The 14629-nt window shown below is 63.0% G+C and overlaps 1 protein-coding gene across 6 annotated transcripts in view; it reads left to right on the top strand.

Moving 5' to 3' along the window:
* Positions 1–14629, top strand: part of HDAC4 (histone deacetylase 4) — a 279030-nt gene that overhangs the window by 242724 nt on the left and 21677 nt on the right. For all 6 annotated transcript variants that reach the window (XM_021075899.1, XM_021075896.1, XM_021075897.1 and 3 more), the window contains 6 exons: positions 1571–1617; positions 4950–5057; positions 6888–6943; positions 8400–8487; positions 9964–10083; positions 10733–10830. In XM_021075899.1, coding sequence (XP_020931558.1) covers positions 1571–1617; positions 4950–5057; positions 6888–6943; positions 8400–8487; positions 9964–10083; positions 10733–10830 — 517 coding nt within the window. The remainder of the gene's footprint in view (positions 1–1570; positions 1618–4949; positions 5058–6887; positions 6944–8399; positions 8488–9963; positions 10084–10732; positions 10831–14629) is intronic.

Raw genomic sequence — 14629 nt, 5'->3', positions numbered from 1 at the left:
GAGCCTGGTCCCAGCCCTTGGGCAGAGAGAGCCACCTCCCCGGGTCCGGGGCCTGTGCTGCTCTGTGGGGGTTGTTCCGGGCCTGGGGCCTGCGCCCCCCCACCCCACCCCACCCCCGCCCTGCTCCGCTCAGGGGCCGGAGCAGGCCCAGCAAGCCCCTCCTAGGAGCTGCTTCCCTGCCCAGCTGGCCCCTCCACCCGCCTGCAGGCCTGCTTATGCCGGGGCCCGGGCACACGGGAGAGCAAGGCAGACGTGCCCCCGGCCTCACAGGCGTGGGGGCTGGAGGCTGTGTGGGCCGTCCAGAAGCACTTTAACTAGTGTTAGGAGATCCGGCAGAGAAGCGAAGTCGGGAGCCTCAGGTCAGGCCGCAGGGCCTTGGCGACATGGGACCTGGAGGAGAGAGGGCGGGCGCAGGGCCTGCTGTCCAGGCCTCTCGGGTCCATGCCAGGCGAGCTGGCCTCTGAGAGCAGCAGGAAGCCCAGGGGCAGGGCCCACAGCGTGGTCCAGGTGGGGAGGAATCCGGGCTGTCTCCGGCACAGACCTCACCGAGGCCACGCCCCTGGCGAGCCCCCAGCCCCTGTGACCCTTCCTGGGGCCCCCAGGAGTGACTGGTGAACTCCCAGAGCAGATCTGGAGCTCAGGGTCGGGGAGAGGGTGGTGGTGGAGCGGCCTCTCCTGGAGCTGGGCATGGCTCTGCCAGGTCCAGAAAGTGGGGTCCGAGCTAGGCTGTGGAACCAGCCAGAAAGGCCTGGGGGGAGGGGGAAGGGGCGCGGGGAGTGGCCGGCTGCACAGAGAGGCTCTCTTCAGGGGCGGGGGGCAGGGGCGGCAGCCAGTTCGCTGCCGGGAGGGGGGGTCTCCGGTCCCTCGGGACAGGGGTGTTGTAGGCTGGTCGTCGGCCAGCACTAGGATCACCCCCAGGAAGAAGACAGACCCTGTCCTTGTCACCCAGGCCAGGTCTGAGCCCAGAGAGGGGCCCGGCTTCTGCAGCATGGCCCCCAGGCAGGCCTTCCTGGACAGCCAGCTTCAAGGCTCTGTGGTTTCTTAGCTGTGCGCCCGCCCAGGGAACTTGGAACACTTGTAAATCGGGAGGGGGCTGCTGTTCTCCACGTTTCCCTGAAAAATCCCTCTCACCCTGGTTGTTTAACCTCAGGCCTCCTTCCCTCGTTCACAGCTGGAGGGCTGGCCAGAGCCTCAGTGTGCAGAGCCAGTGTCAGGGGCAGGGAGCTCCAGGTGCCACCCTTCGGGTTGTTCTGTGCCAGGTGCACGAGCTCGGGCTGGAAGCCAGCGTCCCCCGTGGGCTCCCCCACCCCCTGAGGAGCGGGCTGTCGCCGTGGAGAAGGCGAGGTCTCTCTGCAGGGGCCGAGCCCCCTCGGCCCAGGAGCCACCGCTGGCCAGATGGGCCGTGCTGCAGGGGTGCCTTTGAAGCCGGTTTGCCCCTCGGCACACGGGCGGATTGCGCATCTTCCACCAGGGCCAGAGCGCCGTGTGGGCACCACCAGCGCTGTGCTCCCTGCAGGCCGCGGTGCCGGTGACCTTGCCCACCTGACCTTGGCTCTCCTCCTCCCCGCAGGCTCGCTCACGTCGGTGTTTGTCAGGCTGCCCTGCGGTGGTGTCGGCGTAAGTATTCCTTTACTGTGTACAGGACGTCCTGCTTGGTCTCGGGTCCAGTGGTCACAGCAGTCAGTCGCTGCCTCGCTGGCCTCTCCGCGGAGCGCGTAATTGCTGCCAGGTGTTTTCCATAAGCGGGGTCTGGGGGGCCGGGCTGCCCCACCGCTCACACGTGTGGCTTCAAAGGCCCCGCGCGCCTGTAAGCGTTTTGATGGCGGGTCTGGGGCACCTTCCTCTGGGGAAGGTCGTCTGGCACCGCGGCCGCCTTGGGACGCGGGATCTGGTGTACGGGCCAGTGCGTCTGACCCGCGGAGCGGTGGTCCGCTCATCCCGACCCAGGTCGTGACCCATCCCCGAGCACGGGTGCGCCGATCCGCATCCGACAGCCAGCCCGGAGGCCCAGTGCAGCCCTGACCGCGGGGCCTGGCGCCCGCATGCCACATGGGGTGGGCAGGGCGCTTCCCGGGAGCGGAGCTCCTGAACAGACCTGGGCAGGTCGGCAGCAGAGCCAGCGTCTTTAGTGACCTCGGCTTCCCTGCCGGGAGGGGCACCCACTGTCCCGCGGCGCAGCGGAGGCCAGGTGCCTTCCAGAGGGGCCACGCCGCCTGCCGCACCTGCCGTCCCCTGGGTGAGGGAGGGGTGGGGGCGGGAACAGGGAGCGGGGCTTTGAGGGCCAGACGGCCCCCTCCCAGCCAACCTGCTGGCCGCCGAGCTCCCTGGGTTACGGTCACGAAGAGGCCGGAGGACGAGTGGACAGCAGAGGCTGTCCCGGCCGGGACCACGCGCGAATGTGCGCATAATTACAGATCGCAGGCTGCAGCGCGGGTCTGGATTCTGTTATGGAAATGAAACAAAATTGTTTTCTTCCTGAGTCTTTACAAAAATCGCCGCTTTGAAAATTATCCCGTCAGAAAGAGAATAAACGGCATTTATTCATACAACCACCAAGCCTCCTAGAGTTATTGTATTTTGTATCGTAAATAGGCGGCAATCTCTTAATTCAGGGCAAATTTTTGGCCAGACTTGAAAAGACTGGGATTTCACTGCCCTGCAGCAGCGCGGCGCTGAGCACGGAGGGATTTATAATTTGCAAATGAAAGCTAATGGGGCCCTGAGCCAGGCAGCCCCTCCCCTGGTGTGAAGTCCAGATCCCGCCCCAGCAGGTTGCCCAGCGCCCACCGTCTCGTCTCGGCACAAAAATGCTCTGGAACAGGGGCCTGGAATTGCTCACCCGGTCCAGCTGGGTCCACGGGGAGCCCGTCAGCATGACCGGCACACAGTGTGTGCCTCGGAGCGGCCAAGGAGTGCTCACTCTCAGTCCTGTTCCGTGATTGCCCCTCCTCCGAGGGCAGATTCTCAGTGCCAGCCCTCCTCCTCCGGGCTCGGCATGCATCCCCTGAGTTGCCGGTGCAGCTGCAGCCTTTCTGGGCCTCGGCGTCTCCTTCCAGAGCCGGCCAGCCCCCTGGGGCTTCGGGAAGCAGAGCGGACCCCAGGGGCCAGGGCAGCTGATGAAGTGGGAAGAAGGACCCGCGTTGCTTTTCCTGAGAGCTGCGTGAATTAGCACGTGGGTGATGCACTAGAGCTTTGAAATGGTTACGTTTTTTCCAAACCAAGTTAGAGACCCTTCTGCTTTGCTCACCTCCTGGGGTTGTGGGTTGCCCCTGCCTGAGGGCTTGGGGTTGCTGAGTTGCCCGCCCAACCCTCCCCTGCCTGGCCTGGTCCCTGGCGGGCACAGCCCCCACAGGCCCTGGGTGCCCTTAAGGGCCGTGGCCTCCAAGGTCCTCGGCACAGCCAAAGTGGCCACCCTGACTGCCCGCTGAAATCTCTGGAAGAGGCCTCTCTGCTGTCTGCCTTTTCTCTGGCTTTGCTGCAGGAATGGTTTGCGTCCTGCTCCTGCACGGCCGCCTCGGCAGTGCCGCATGGCCAAGCCCCCTCACCGGACTTCGTCCTTCTGGAACCAAGGACCCCAGGTCGGGCCCTGGGGAGCTGTGGCCAGCAGCTGGATGCCCTGCCAGCTCTCACTGCGACTGTACTGCATTGATCCTTCAGCTGAAGTGACTGGTCCAGAATATTCTGAGCGGCTCCGTCAATGAACAACAGCAGAGTATTTGGAGGAGAAGCCGGCCTTTGAGCGTTGAATGCTAATGCCGGGGAGAGCGGGCTGGGCGCAGAGCGTTCCTGCAGCATTTGGAAACTATTTAAAGGACATAGCGGTTTGGTCATCGAGAAGAGCCCTCGTGGAATAACGCTTCTCAGGAAATAGCTCCAACCGCTCGTCAGTGTATTTTAAATCATGGTGCTTTGAAGATGAAGCCTCAAGACGTCACTGAAAGAAATCCGTCCACCGCATACAGCGATGGGAGCCCCCGTCAGGTGGGCAGGGGCTGGGCCGCGAAGGGGGTGCGGCTAGGCCTCCACGTCCCAGGCCTTCAGGGCTCAGAAGGGGAAGGAAGATCCGCCAACAGCCCTGCCGGCTGTCCCAGGTGCACGAGCGCGTTACGCACAGCCTTCCAGAACCTTCTCTGGGCTCGGCCATCCCTGGGAAGGCATGCGTGCCCCAAGTGTGTGTGTGGCCGAGGCACCGGCCGCCCACCCTGGAGATGGCTTCTCGGGCGCCCCTGACCTGGAACCAGGGCTCCTGCTCCCTGCCACCCCCCACTCCCGGCTCCCGCAGGAGGCTCCCTTGCCACAGACCAGGCTGCTCACATCTCTGTCGTTGCCACCCGCTGGAGCTGGTTTCACAGAAAAACCCAAGAATGAAGAAGTAAACAAGTTACCTGACAGTAACCACACACGTCTTTCCGCGGGAGGCGGGGCGGCCGCCCGGGCAGAGGGCCGCCCGCTGGGCAGGGTCCACCCTCCAGGTGTGCCCGGAGCCCAGGTTCTCCTCCCCACGCGCCCACCCTGTGAACCACCGCCAGACACTCAGCGCCCAAGTCGCAGTAGGAGCGACCCGATTCGAACGCTTCTGTGTTTGCTTGGGCTAATTGTTAGCGTGACTCCACTGCAGTTGCCGTTTTTAAGAAAAAAGGGAATTAGGTGACCCTGGCATCAGAACTCTTCGCATGGAGTATTTGGGAGCCATTGAGGAAAGAAATGACACCTCAGAAAGGGGTAAACACGCGCGCACGCTGTTTTGGGTGCATTCACTAGTCTTCCTCTGTTTTGCATTCTCTGGCATGTCTTCAAAAAAAAAGCAGGAGGCTGGCTTTGTTTCGTAATCAGTGGTGAGAGGCTCTGTCCTGGGGCTACCGAGGCCCCGGCGCTGCGGCTGCCTGCGCTGGGGTGGGGGGGTGACTGGCCCAGGATGCCAGGCTCACCGCCGCCTGATGTCTCCACAGGTAGACAGCGACACCATATGGAGCGAGGTGCACTCGTCGGGGGCCGCCCGGCTGGCCGTGGGCTGCGTGGTGGAGCTGGCCTTCAAGGTGGCCACAGGGGAGCTGAAGGTCAGTGGGGCCAGGAGGAGGGGCTGGGGGGGCGGCCGCCCGCGGGGCTCCCTCTCCGGACAGGCGCGAGGTGGCTGTGATGGGCTGAGGGCCGCCCCCACTGTTGAATCCGAGCGGACGTTTCCCACACGGGTGAAAACGCCTCTCCTCACGCCGCAGCAGCAGCGCTTGTCCAAGAATTCAGTCTGGGGACCCCTTTACGCTCTTAAAATTGCGGAAAAACCCAAGGAGCGTCTATCCTTCTGAGTTCTGTTAGAGGCATTGACCGCTCGTCAGAGGTTAAAACGGAGGCTTTTAAAATCTTTCTTTTAAATGTAAGTCATTAGAGTAATGTAAAGATGATTTTCTCTGGCTCCTCGCACCGGCCTCCGCCTGTCTCTGGCAGCGGGGAGGTTTGGCCGAAGCACGAGAAGAAAACCTGGCCTCACGCAGGTGCAGAGCTGGGGTGGGGGGCTCGTAGCTTCCGGGCGGTGCCACACCAAAGCCCGGCAGGCGGTAGGTAGTTGCTTGAGGATGAGTCGCAGGGTGGACCCTAGAACAGCGTCAGCGACCGTCTCCTTTTCAGGAAAGCACTTCGGCCTCGAGAGGTGAGGGGTCACTCCCCACACGGGCCATTTGGAAATGGGGGCTCTTCGGAGTATGCGGGCCCCCCCATCCTGACGTATTTTACTGCACAGTTTCCAGAGCGTCTCTGACCTTTGGCACCCTGAAAGTCGCCTCCTGTCTCACCAGGAAGGACTTGTCAGTGCCAGCAAGAGCTGGGCAGAGTGGGGGCTTTGCCAGGTTCCCAGGTTCCCCGAAAGCTCCCGTCCCCTGAGATGACAGCCTTCCCATCCCTTTGCGGGGGCGCTGAAGAGGCGTGTGTTTGAGGGCGAAGGTGGAGTGACGTTGATAAGCTCCACTGTCCCGTCAGGACCCTCGCAGGGGAGCTGCCTCCCCCCCCCCCGCCCCCGCAGACGTGCGCTCCTGCCTCTCCCCGCCCCAGCTCAGCAGGGCCCCCACCATCACTGCCGCATCACCGCTGTCCCCTCAGGGGGAAGGGCGGGGACCCTCGAGTGTCTAGGAACAGGGCGGGGTGGGGGTGGGACCCGCAGGCTCAGAGCCACACAGGTCCTGTGCAGGGAGGGAGGCGGTTGTGCTGCTGAGTGTGTCCCCATCCCGTGCCGCCCTGCGCTGGTCTTTGCCGCAGGCTGGTCAGCCGGTCCTCGGGGCTCGGTTTTACACCCTGACCACAGCTTCCGGCTGCCAGTGAGACCAGGGGGTGCTGGTTGAAACCATTTTTATGACAGTGGCAGCAGGATGGTCTGCAGGTGGTTCTTTTAAAGCCTGAGGCTCAGGGGTCCGCAGCGGGGCGCTCGGCTCCTCCCCCGCCTCCGAGGGGTCTCCCGCAGGCGTCAGGGGTTGTGTCCTGCGTTGCCCAGTCAGGCCCCTGGGACCTGAGCTCCACTAACAGCAGAGAATCCACACCAGGGCCAAACGAGGTGCAGCACCTGTGTGGTACCGGGCGTCCGGGCCAAGCCCCTTCCGTTTCATCTGCTCTGGGGGCTCCTGTCAGGTTGCTTCCTGGGGATGCTGGTTATGATCAGAGGGGGACCAAGGTGCCCGTCCACCCCACCCGGACTCCCCAGCCACGCAGCTCCCAGCCTCGCCAGCAGGCTAGCAAAGGTGGAAGGTCCAGAGTGACCACACCTTTTATCTTAGACACTCCGGAAGGGACCTCCATGCAGCCCGAAACCTGCCCTCACCTAGACCCTGACCCCACTCAGGATCAGCCTCATCTTTTCCTCACTGACCTGAAACCGCCCTTTTGTCCCTGTCTCCCGCGCCCAGAACGGCTTTGCTGTGGTCCGCCCTCCGGGACACCACGCGGAGGAGAGCACGCCCATGTGAGTAGGCGCACGACGTTCGCGGGCAGGGCACCTGCCGTTCCCGACCCCTCCTGGGATGTGCTCCCGCGTCTGGTCCCCCACACCCCACCCCCCACCCCCCGTCCAGGACCAGCAGCCGCGAGCTGGTCGGGACTGGCCACGGGAGGCGATGGGTCGGGCTCGGAGTGGGCGGCCCAGCAGTCAGTCCAGGGCAGTGGCTCCCACAGCACGGCGCTGCCCCGGGGCATCCACTGCCAGACGCTCAGGTCTGCTCGCATGTGGGCTTCCAGCCGACCCGCTTACAGCTTGGAACTAGGAGGCTGAGGTCCCAGGGTTGCGACCACAGGGGTCAGCTGGCCAGGCACCCTGACCACACACACGAGGAGCTGGCCGAGGTAGTGGGCATGGTACACGGATGCAGGTGGAGGAGAAGCCAGCTGCGTGGGGGTCCCAGGCCTTGACCGCAGCCGTTGACTGCGAGTGGACACAGGAAAGCCGCCGGAGAACGCGATGTGGGGGGCTGGCCCCCGGGCGCCCGAGACAGACGAGCGCCAGGTCGAGGGGCTTTAGGATGAGGTGATGGGCTTGCCTGGAAGAAGGGGCAGAGCAGGAACAGTGCAGACAGCCAGCGGGGGCAGCGGCCAGCGCCCTCGGCATCTCAAATCCCAGGTGAGGGCGTCGGGCGGGGTTCCAGAAAGGGGCCCCCTGGCCTCAGAGGGGCCTGTCCTAAGCACTGTGCGGTCACTCGCCGGCTCGGGACAGTCCGCATGGCCCAGGAGCGAGCGCCAACGTGCGTTTCTCAGAAGTGACCTTTCTAATGGGTCTCGTTGCTGGATATTCTGAAGACTGGACCCAAATGGACCGGGCTGGAACTCAGAGGAATATTTTCCGGAGAAGTTTTCCTGGGGGTTTCGGCGGCTGAGGCAGTTCCCATCCCCAGGCCAGTGCAGCAGGAGGGGTTGTGTGTGCTGGGGTGTAAGGGCTTCCAGACGGCTGGACCAGGTCCCCAAAACAAAACAGGCCGGGCTGCTCCATTGCTGTGATGGTTCAGACAAAGGGAAATTCAGGTTTGGGGGACTTTGTTTTTCGCTTGACTGACTTTCTTAGCTTGTTTTCCCGCTCTCTCCAGACTCTCTAGAATCGTTATTGCGTCTTAGAATATGGAAGGATAAGCAGTGGGCAAGTGGAATGAGTAGCTTTGGGTTCTGTGGGCCTTCGTGCCTCTGGGAGGCGTCCTGGCGGCACAAGGTGGAATGGATTTTCTCACCGCGGGAGCTCTGGCGGCCTGCGTGTGGGAACTGTGTGTGTCCATCGATTACAAACATCAGTTAAGGCTTCCAAATGGCTTGATCAGGAGCCAGGCATCCGCCAGGCCTTAGACCCTCATGGGATTCTAGAATGTTCCATCGCAAGTTGTAGGCAAACTCGTCAACACCCGAATTTCGTCTCCGTTTCTCCTGATGCTCGCCTGCAGGGGGTTCTGCTACTTCAACTCCGTGGCCATCGCCGCCAAGCTTCTCCAGCAAAGGCTGCACGTGAGCAAGACCCTCGTAGTGGACTGGGTAAGTGGCCAGTCCCTGGGGAGCAGGCGCCGCTGCTGGGCTGTCTGGACCCCCCGCCGCAGCCGGCATGGTGTGAGGAGGGGGGCGGGCTTTTCTGTCTCTGCCAGCAATGGGATTTGGGGACCTTAACTTTCTGGAAACCACCTCGAGATGCAGAAGAGAAATCCCAAACCTGCCAGGAGGCTGCTGTCAGCTCTGACCAGCCCATCCTGCCCTTGGCCAGGTTCCTGAAGTGTCTAGAAGCTGGGGGTGGGGCGCTGAGGAGAGCAAGGTTGATGGATGATGGCAGGACAGGAAGGTGGGAGGTTTTGCCGCCCTGCCCTTCCTCCTCCTGCAGGGGGCACCTTATTTATGCTGGTTTAACCTACTTGCCATTTTCCCGTGGGAGGGGGCCCCCTCCGACGATCCCAGGGCCCCCAAGGGTAAGCTGCGGAAACACTGTTGCATAACGGGGCTCCCAGAGCAGGTGTACGGGGTCTGATGCCGGAGGAGGCTGCTCAGCGTGTTCGCATTCTTACTCTTTTTAAGCCATTTGCGGCGGGGAAGGGGGCCCTCTCTTTGGCATTCACGAGTTATTTCACAACTTTTCTAAGTACTTCAGGTGGGATTATCTCGTGTGCTGCGAAGTCCTCCTCAGTGGAGAAAAGCAAACCCCAGAGGCCAGGCGGCGGGCACTGGTCCAGGGCCCTTAGATGCTGGGGGTGCCTGGTGCCCTGGCCCCAGCGAGCCCTTCCTTCAGCTCCCTCGGGGCACAGAGACCCTGCGGACTTAGAGCGGCCGGGTGCTGGCCAGCGCAGCCCTGTCTGGCCCCTGGAGAAGGTCCCGATGTCTCTGGCGCGGATGTGGGGTTGCGGGGAGGGCTCGGCTGTCACGTCGGAATGCATGCGAGTGGCCGTGCGTGCCCCGCCCTCGCCATGAGGGCCTTGGTGTGCGCCCTCCCCCTGGGGCAGCGGCGGGCGTCCTTGGTGGGATGGAGTTGCTTCCTGCTCACAGCGGCCGCTCCACACTTTCTGTAGCGAACGCAGACAGCTCGCAGAAATAAGGGAATGACACTCAGCAGGTCCCCGGGGTTTAGAATCGCCGGCGCGTGGGCAGCAGGCCGCCGACCCAGGGCTTGTGTGGCCTCAGGCCTGGAGGAAGCCCGGGCGCCCCACTTGTGTGGTTGGAACACGTGGGCGCCGTGATGAGGAGGAGCGGCTCATCCGTCCTGTTTGGGGCCTGGCACCACCAGTGCCGGGTGCCCGCGCCTGTCCCTCAGCCCCGGGGACGGTCTTCTGCGCAGCCCAGGGTCTGGAGCAGAGCCGGCGCCTCGCGCACGCCGGACAGTGAGCAGCTGCAGTCCGCGTGGAAAATCGCAGGCTTGGGGGAGGGCAGCGACGCCAGCCAGCGCCTGCAGGAAGATGCCACCCGGCCCTCGGGGCGGGAGGCTCCTCTGGGCCCCAGGGTCCCCGCGCTGAGTCAGCCCCCTGCCCCCAGGACGTGCACCACGGGAACGGGACCCAGCAGGCCTTCTACAGCGACCCCAGCGTGCTCTATGTCTCGCTGCACCGCTACGACGACGGCAACTTCTTCCCGGGCAGCGGGGCTCCTGACGAGGTGAGCGGGGCTGCAGAGGGGCGGGGCACCGGGGCAGGGCGGAGGCTCCCGCGGCCCGAGGGTGACCGGATGCCACGGCCTGTGCCCACGTGGAATCTGACCGAAACTCATCCAGGCGGGAGGAAGAGTTTACGGATGGGTGAGCGTGGGGTGCCCGCCATCCCCCAGGAGAGGCTCCCTGTGCAGGCACAACGCGTCTCATCCCGTCCCTTGGATGGGCGCTGGCCGCGTCCTCTCTCCTGGTGGGTCCCCACGGTGCCCCAGCACGACAGGCTCCCACATGACACCCAGCGCCCCAGCCAGACCCTCACGCTGAGGCGGGAGGCCCAGCAGCCGGAATCCCACCAGGGGAGCTGCCTCTGCGTCTGGGCCTCGTTCCCGCCAGGAAGTCGGGCAGGACGGCCCCATCGCAGAGTCGCCAGTCACCCTCTGTCGGCACGCGACCCCCTCCCCGAGCTGCAGGCCGGGGAGCGTGGCAGCCCACGCCCCCACGTTTCCGAGCCCAGCGCTCCGAAAACGCTCTGCTGTTGGTGGCAGCGAGGCAGGGCCTCGGGGCCGTGGGGCCTGGGACCTGCTGGGGGCGCAGAGTGTGGGGGGCCCCGTGCTGTCTGAGTCGGGGTCTGCAACTCGCGTCCCTCTCCTCGTGCAGGTGGGCACAGGGCCAGGCGTGGGCTTCAACGTCAACATGGCTTTCACGGGCGGCCTGGACCCCCCCATGGGAGACGCCGAGTACTTGGCGGCCTTCAGGTGAGTCCTGCCTTCCTGCCCCCGGGGCTTGAGGGATGATCGGGAGTTCCACGCATCCCATCGCGGGGTGTACTGTCTCCTTTGACCTTCATTTTCCCTGGGGAGCCTAGCCCGCCCCGGCAGGACCCCCGGGGCCTCCCCCCGCCCCGCCCCGGGCCTGCAGAGGCCAGCATTTCTGTCCTGTGTTTTGGAGGGACGGGCCCCAGGGTGTCCCCCAGTTTGCTCTTTAGGCCGGAGGTGGCATCTTCAAGGCTGTCTCCTTCCTTCCTGCTCCCGCCTCGGGGAGGAGCAGGAGACCCTCTCGGGTCTTCGTGGGAAGAAGGGGACGGCGACAGAGTCAGGCGTCCGAAGGTTCCGCACATGAAAAGCGGGTGCCCGACTGGGGAAGGGCTCAGGTCTCCTAATTTTCTTCCCAGAAACCTTTTGTGAGATAATGGGAAACAGAAATAAATATACCCCCCCCCCCAGTGACATAAAATCAAGAGAGGTCCCCACTCCTTCCGCGCCCTCCACCTTGTGCGGGGCCCCCAGGATCGAGCTGCAGGCTGTTTTTAAAACGCGGTGTTTGCTTTTGTCATCAAATGGCGATTTCTGCTTTGATCTGGGCCAGATGGAAGGGCTGCCTGCCGCCAGAGGGGCGCTGGGGCCCAGGTGTCCTCCTCCTGCTCCAGACGTGCCAGTGCCCAGGGCGCAGCCCGTCTGAGTGCGGGTCCCAGGGGCGCTCGGCAGGAAGAGTTTTGTTCGGTGGCGAAGCCTGGCAGACCCCAGCCTTTGTCAGAGGGCACAATCACTGCCCTGGGCATTGGAGCCCCAGGAAGTTTCTGGAGAGCTTTGCAGTTTTCCGCCATGTTCTTGCTGTCCTGTTCATCTACAGAGCAAGTGCACGTGTGCAGGGGTGTGTACGCATGATGCACAGGTCTCTCCATGACACGCGTGTGCACCTGTGGGTGTGTGTGTGCCCGGCTCTGTGTGAGTGCAGATGTGCGTCCTGTCTGGTGAGTGAGATTCCGTCAGAGGACACGCCCGGGCAAGTTTGGCGTGGACACCACCGCTGGCACGGGGGGCACTGCTGAGGTCACGTGAGCCCTTGCAGCTGCGCTCCCTCGTCCTGGAACCTCCGGGAAGGTGTCCGGTCTGCGTAAAGGCCGCGCCCCAGTGTGGCTCCACCAGACCAGCGTGAGGCCTCGCCGGCCCCAGCCCCTCGGCTCACAGAAGGGAGGCTGCGGCGTGGTCGGCTTCTCAGGCAGTGAGACTGCTCTGCCTGCGGAGGAGGCGCTCACCTCCTTAGAAGGCCCCCCAGGTGGCCGCCGGCGTCCGTTCTTCCTTCCTTCATTGGTTGAATTTCGTTGTTTCTTTTCCTCCTGTTCGGGTATGTACTGTGATCCTGACACTTGCCTTCCTCGTGGAGAGAGGAGGCTCCCGCACAGACACGCGTCTGAAAGTCTCTCAGTTACACGATTAAACACCCGCTTGGGGAAAGCGGAGCCCTCTGTCCCTGGTCAGGGTTAGGCCTGCCTGCCCCCCGGTCGGGCACCCTCTGGTCACCAGCACTTGTCACCACTCCCCAGAACCCGGCCTCTCGGGGGCTTCCTTGGAGAGAGTGCCAGGCCCTGCCGGAGGGGGCGTGGGTACGGCCCCAGTGAGCTTGGTGTCCCTGGCGGCCCGCGGCCCCCAGGGAGGCTGAATTCTGGGCAGGCAGAGAAGGGGAACTTGCTTCCTACTGCGGTTTAATGTGGACGTAGCCGTTCTCCCTTCCTTCAGCCCGCGTCTTCCCTCGGGCAGGTTCCAGCCTCACTGCGCCCCGGGCGCCCGGACTGGGGTGCGAAGGCCACCGGGCCCGCAGGCCTGAGGTCGCCCCGCCCCCGCCAGCCTTTAAGAGGAACCTTTTGCTCCGAGTCGCTGTTGACATTCTGTTCTAATCTTCTGCCAAGTGCGTACGTGGCGATGCCCTCTCAAGTGAACTTTTGAAAGCTTAAACAGCCTCTTTGAAAAGGAAAATTGTTTCAGGGCCTTTTTTATTGATTTTAATGTAAAATAGCACTTTGAAGTGGACGGTTTATGGTTCCCTGGGCATCGATCTGATGGGGGCGGAGGGTCAGGATCCGTTTCCCCTCCTGCGCGGCCCCCCGGGGCCGGGACGCTGCCTCCGCCTTCAAGACCTTGCGCTCAGACCCACGCCTGCCTCCTTGCATTTCGGGAGATCAAGCCCGAGATGAAGAAGAGATAAGAAAATTGCCCCTAATGAAATCCAGAGGCAGCAGCACTTTCTCCTGGGCTCAGAGACGTGCAGGAGAAAAGGGAACCTTAATTCGAACCAGCCAGGCCGGCGCTTTGAAGTTTGCTGCGCAGCCCGAGCCTTCGGGCGGGAGATAATGATGCTCTTTTCTTAACCCCTGGCGTACCTGCCGCCGCAGCGCGGATGCGGGCGGGCCTCTGTGCTCCTGGGTCGCAGTTTGGGTTTCCCATGACGGCGGCTACAGGTTGTCCGGGATGCCGGAGGGCGGCGGCGGCTTTAATCCCTTAATGAGTTGCGATTTGCCTTGAAATGGAGCTGCTGAGCAGATGCACCCCGTTGACGCTGACTTTTCAAGGCTGGCTCCAGAGTTGAGGTTTTTCTGCTGCTTTCATGGGCCATGCTGTTAACACTGTGTGTGTGCGTGTGTGTCTTTTTAGGGCTGCACCCACAGCACATGGAGGTTCCCAGGCTAGGGGTCGAATCGGAGCAGTAGCCGCCAGCCTACACATACCACAGCTCCAGCAACACCGGATCTGAGCCTTGTCTGTGACCTACCCCACAGCTCACGGCAACGCCGGGTCCTTCACCCACTGAGCAAGGCCAGGGATCGAACCCCTGTCTTCAGGGATGCTGGTTGGGCTTGTTAACCACTGAGCCACGATGGGAACTGCAACACTTTTTTATTGTTGTGCTCAAATATACACAAAGCCGATTGTTTTAACCACGTGTGAGTGTACAGTTTGGTGTCACTGGCTGCATTCACGGTGGCCTGTCTGTTCCAGAAAGCTCGTGCCTGTGGGTGCAGCCCTCCCTCCCCGTTGCATCTTGTTTTCTAGCGGCGATTGTATCTCCGTAAGGCCGTCCACATCTTTCCCTCTGTTAAAGTTTTATCTGAGGACATTCTAGAAACGATCATAAGACAATAAGCTAAAAAAGCTCAGAGTTCAGCCATCTCGCCTTCCGCCCACCGCCCCTGTGTCTGCATGAAACGTGAGTGCCGTGTGGTGCCTGTCCTCGCTTGCGGCAGGACAGCCGCGCAGGATAGAAGGGGTGAGCTCAGAGAAGGTCTGATAGTGGGGTGCTGCCTCCACCTGCGGGGGGGCGGGTGCCCCCCGACCCGGTGGCATCCGGGAGAGCGGAGTGCAGAGGGGCTGGCAGCACGTGGGGACACCAGCTCTGGAGCAGGGGAAGGGGCCGAGGGGAGAGAGGGCAGGCCTGGTCCCTCCAGGGTGGACAGATTGGCACCTGGCTGCTGGGTCTGGCCCTGCCCAGCAGCCCGGCTTCACCGTCGGAGCAGCCAGGCCTGGGCAGTTGAGTTCCCATCCTTACCATCTTTGGGCAGAGTTGCCACACCTGACGCACAGCCGCTGGCCTGAATGGGTTTTGGTGGCGCTCTTGTAAGGAGGCGGGGCAGACCCCAAAGCTCAGGAGCCCAGAGGCCACTCCTGCCGGGCAGGTGTGCAGTCATCCCAAACCCAGAGGCAACACCCCAGCCCCCTCCTGCCCTCAGAGAGGGTTTTGCACAGGATGTGACAAGAGGAAAGTTTCAACTATCAAAATTAT

Source organism: Sus scrofa, chromosome 15 (genome assembly GCF_000003025.6).
Source record: "Sus scrofa isolate TJ Tabasco breed Duroc chromosome 15, Sscrofa11.1, whole genome shotgun sequence".
Lineage (NCBI taxonomy): Eukaryota > Metazoa > Chordata > Mammalia > Artiodactyla > Suidae > Sus > Sus scrofa.
This window is presented reverse-complemented; position numbering and strand designations above follow the sequence as displayed.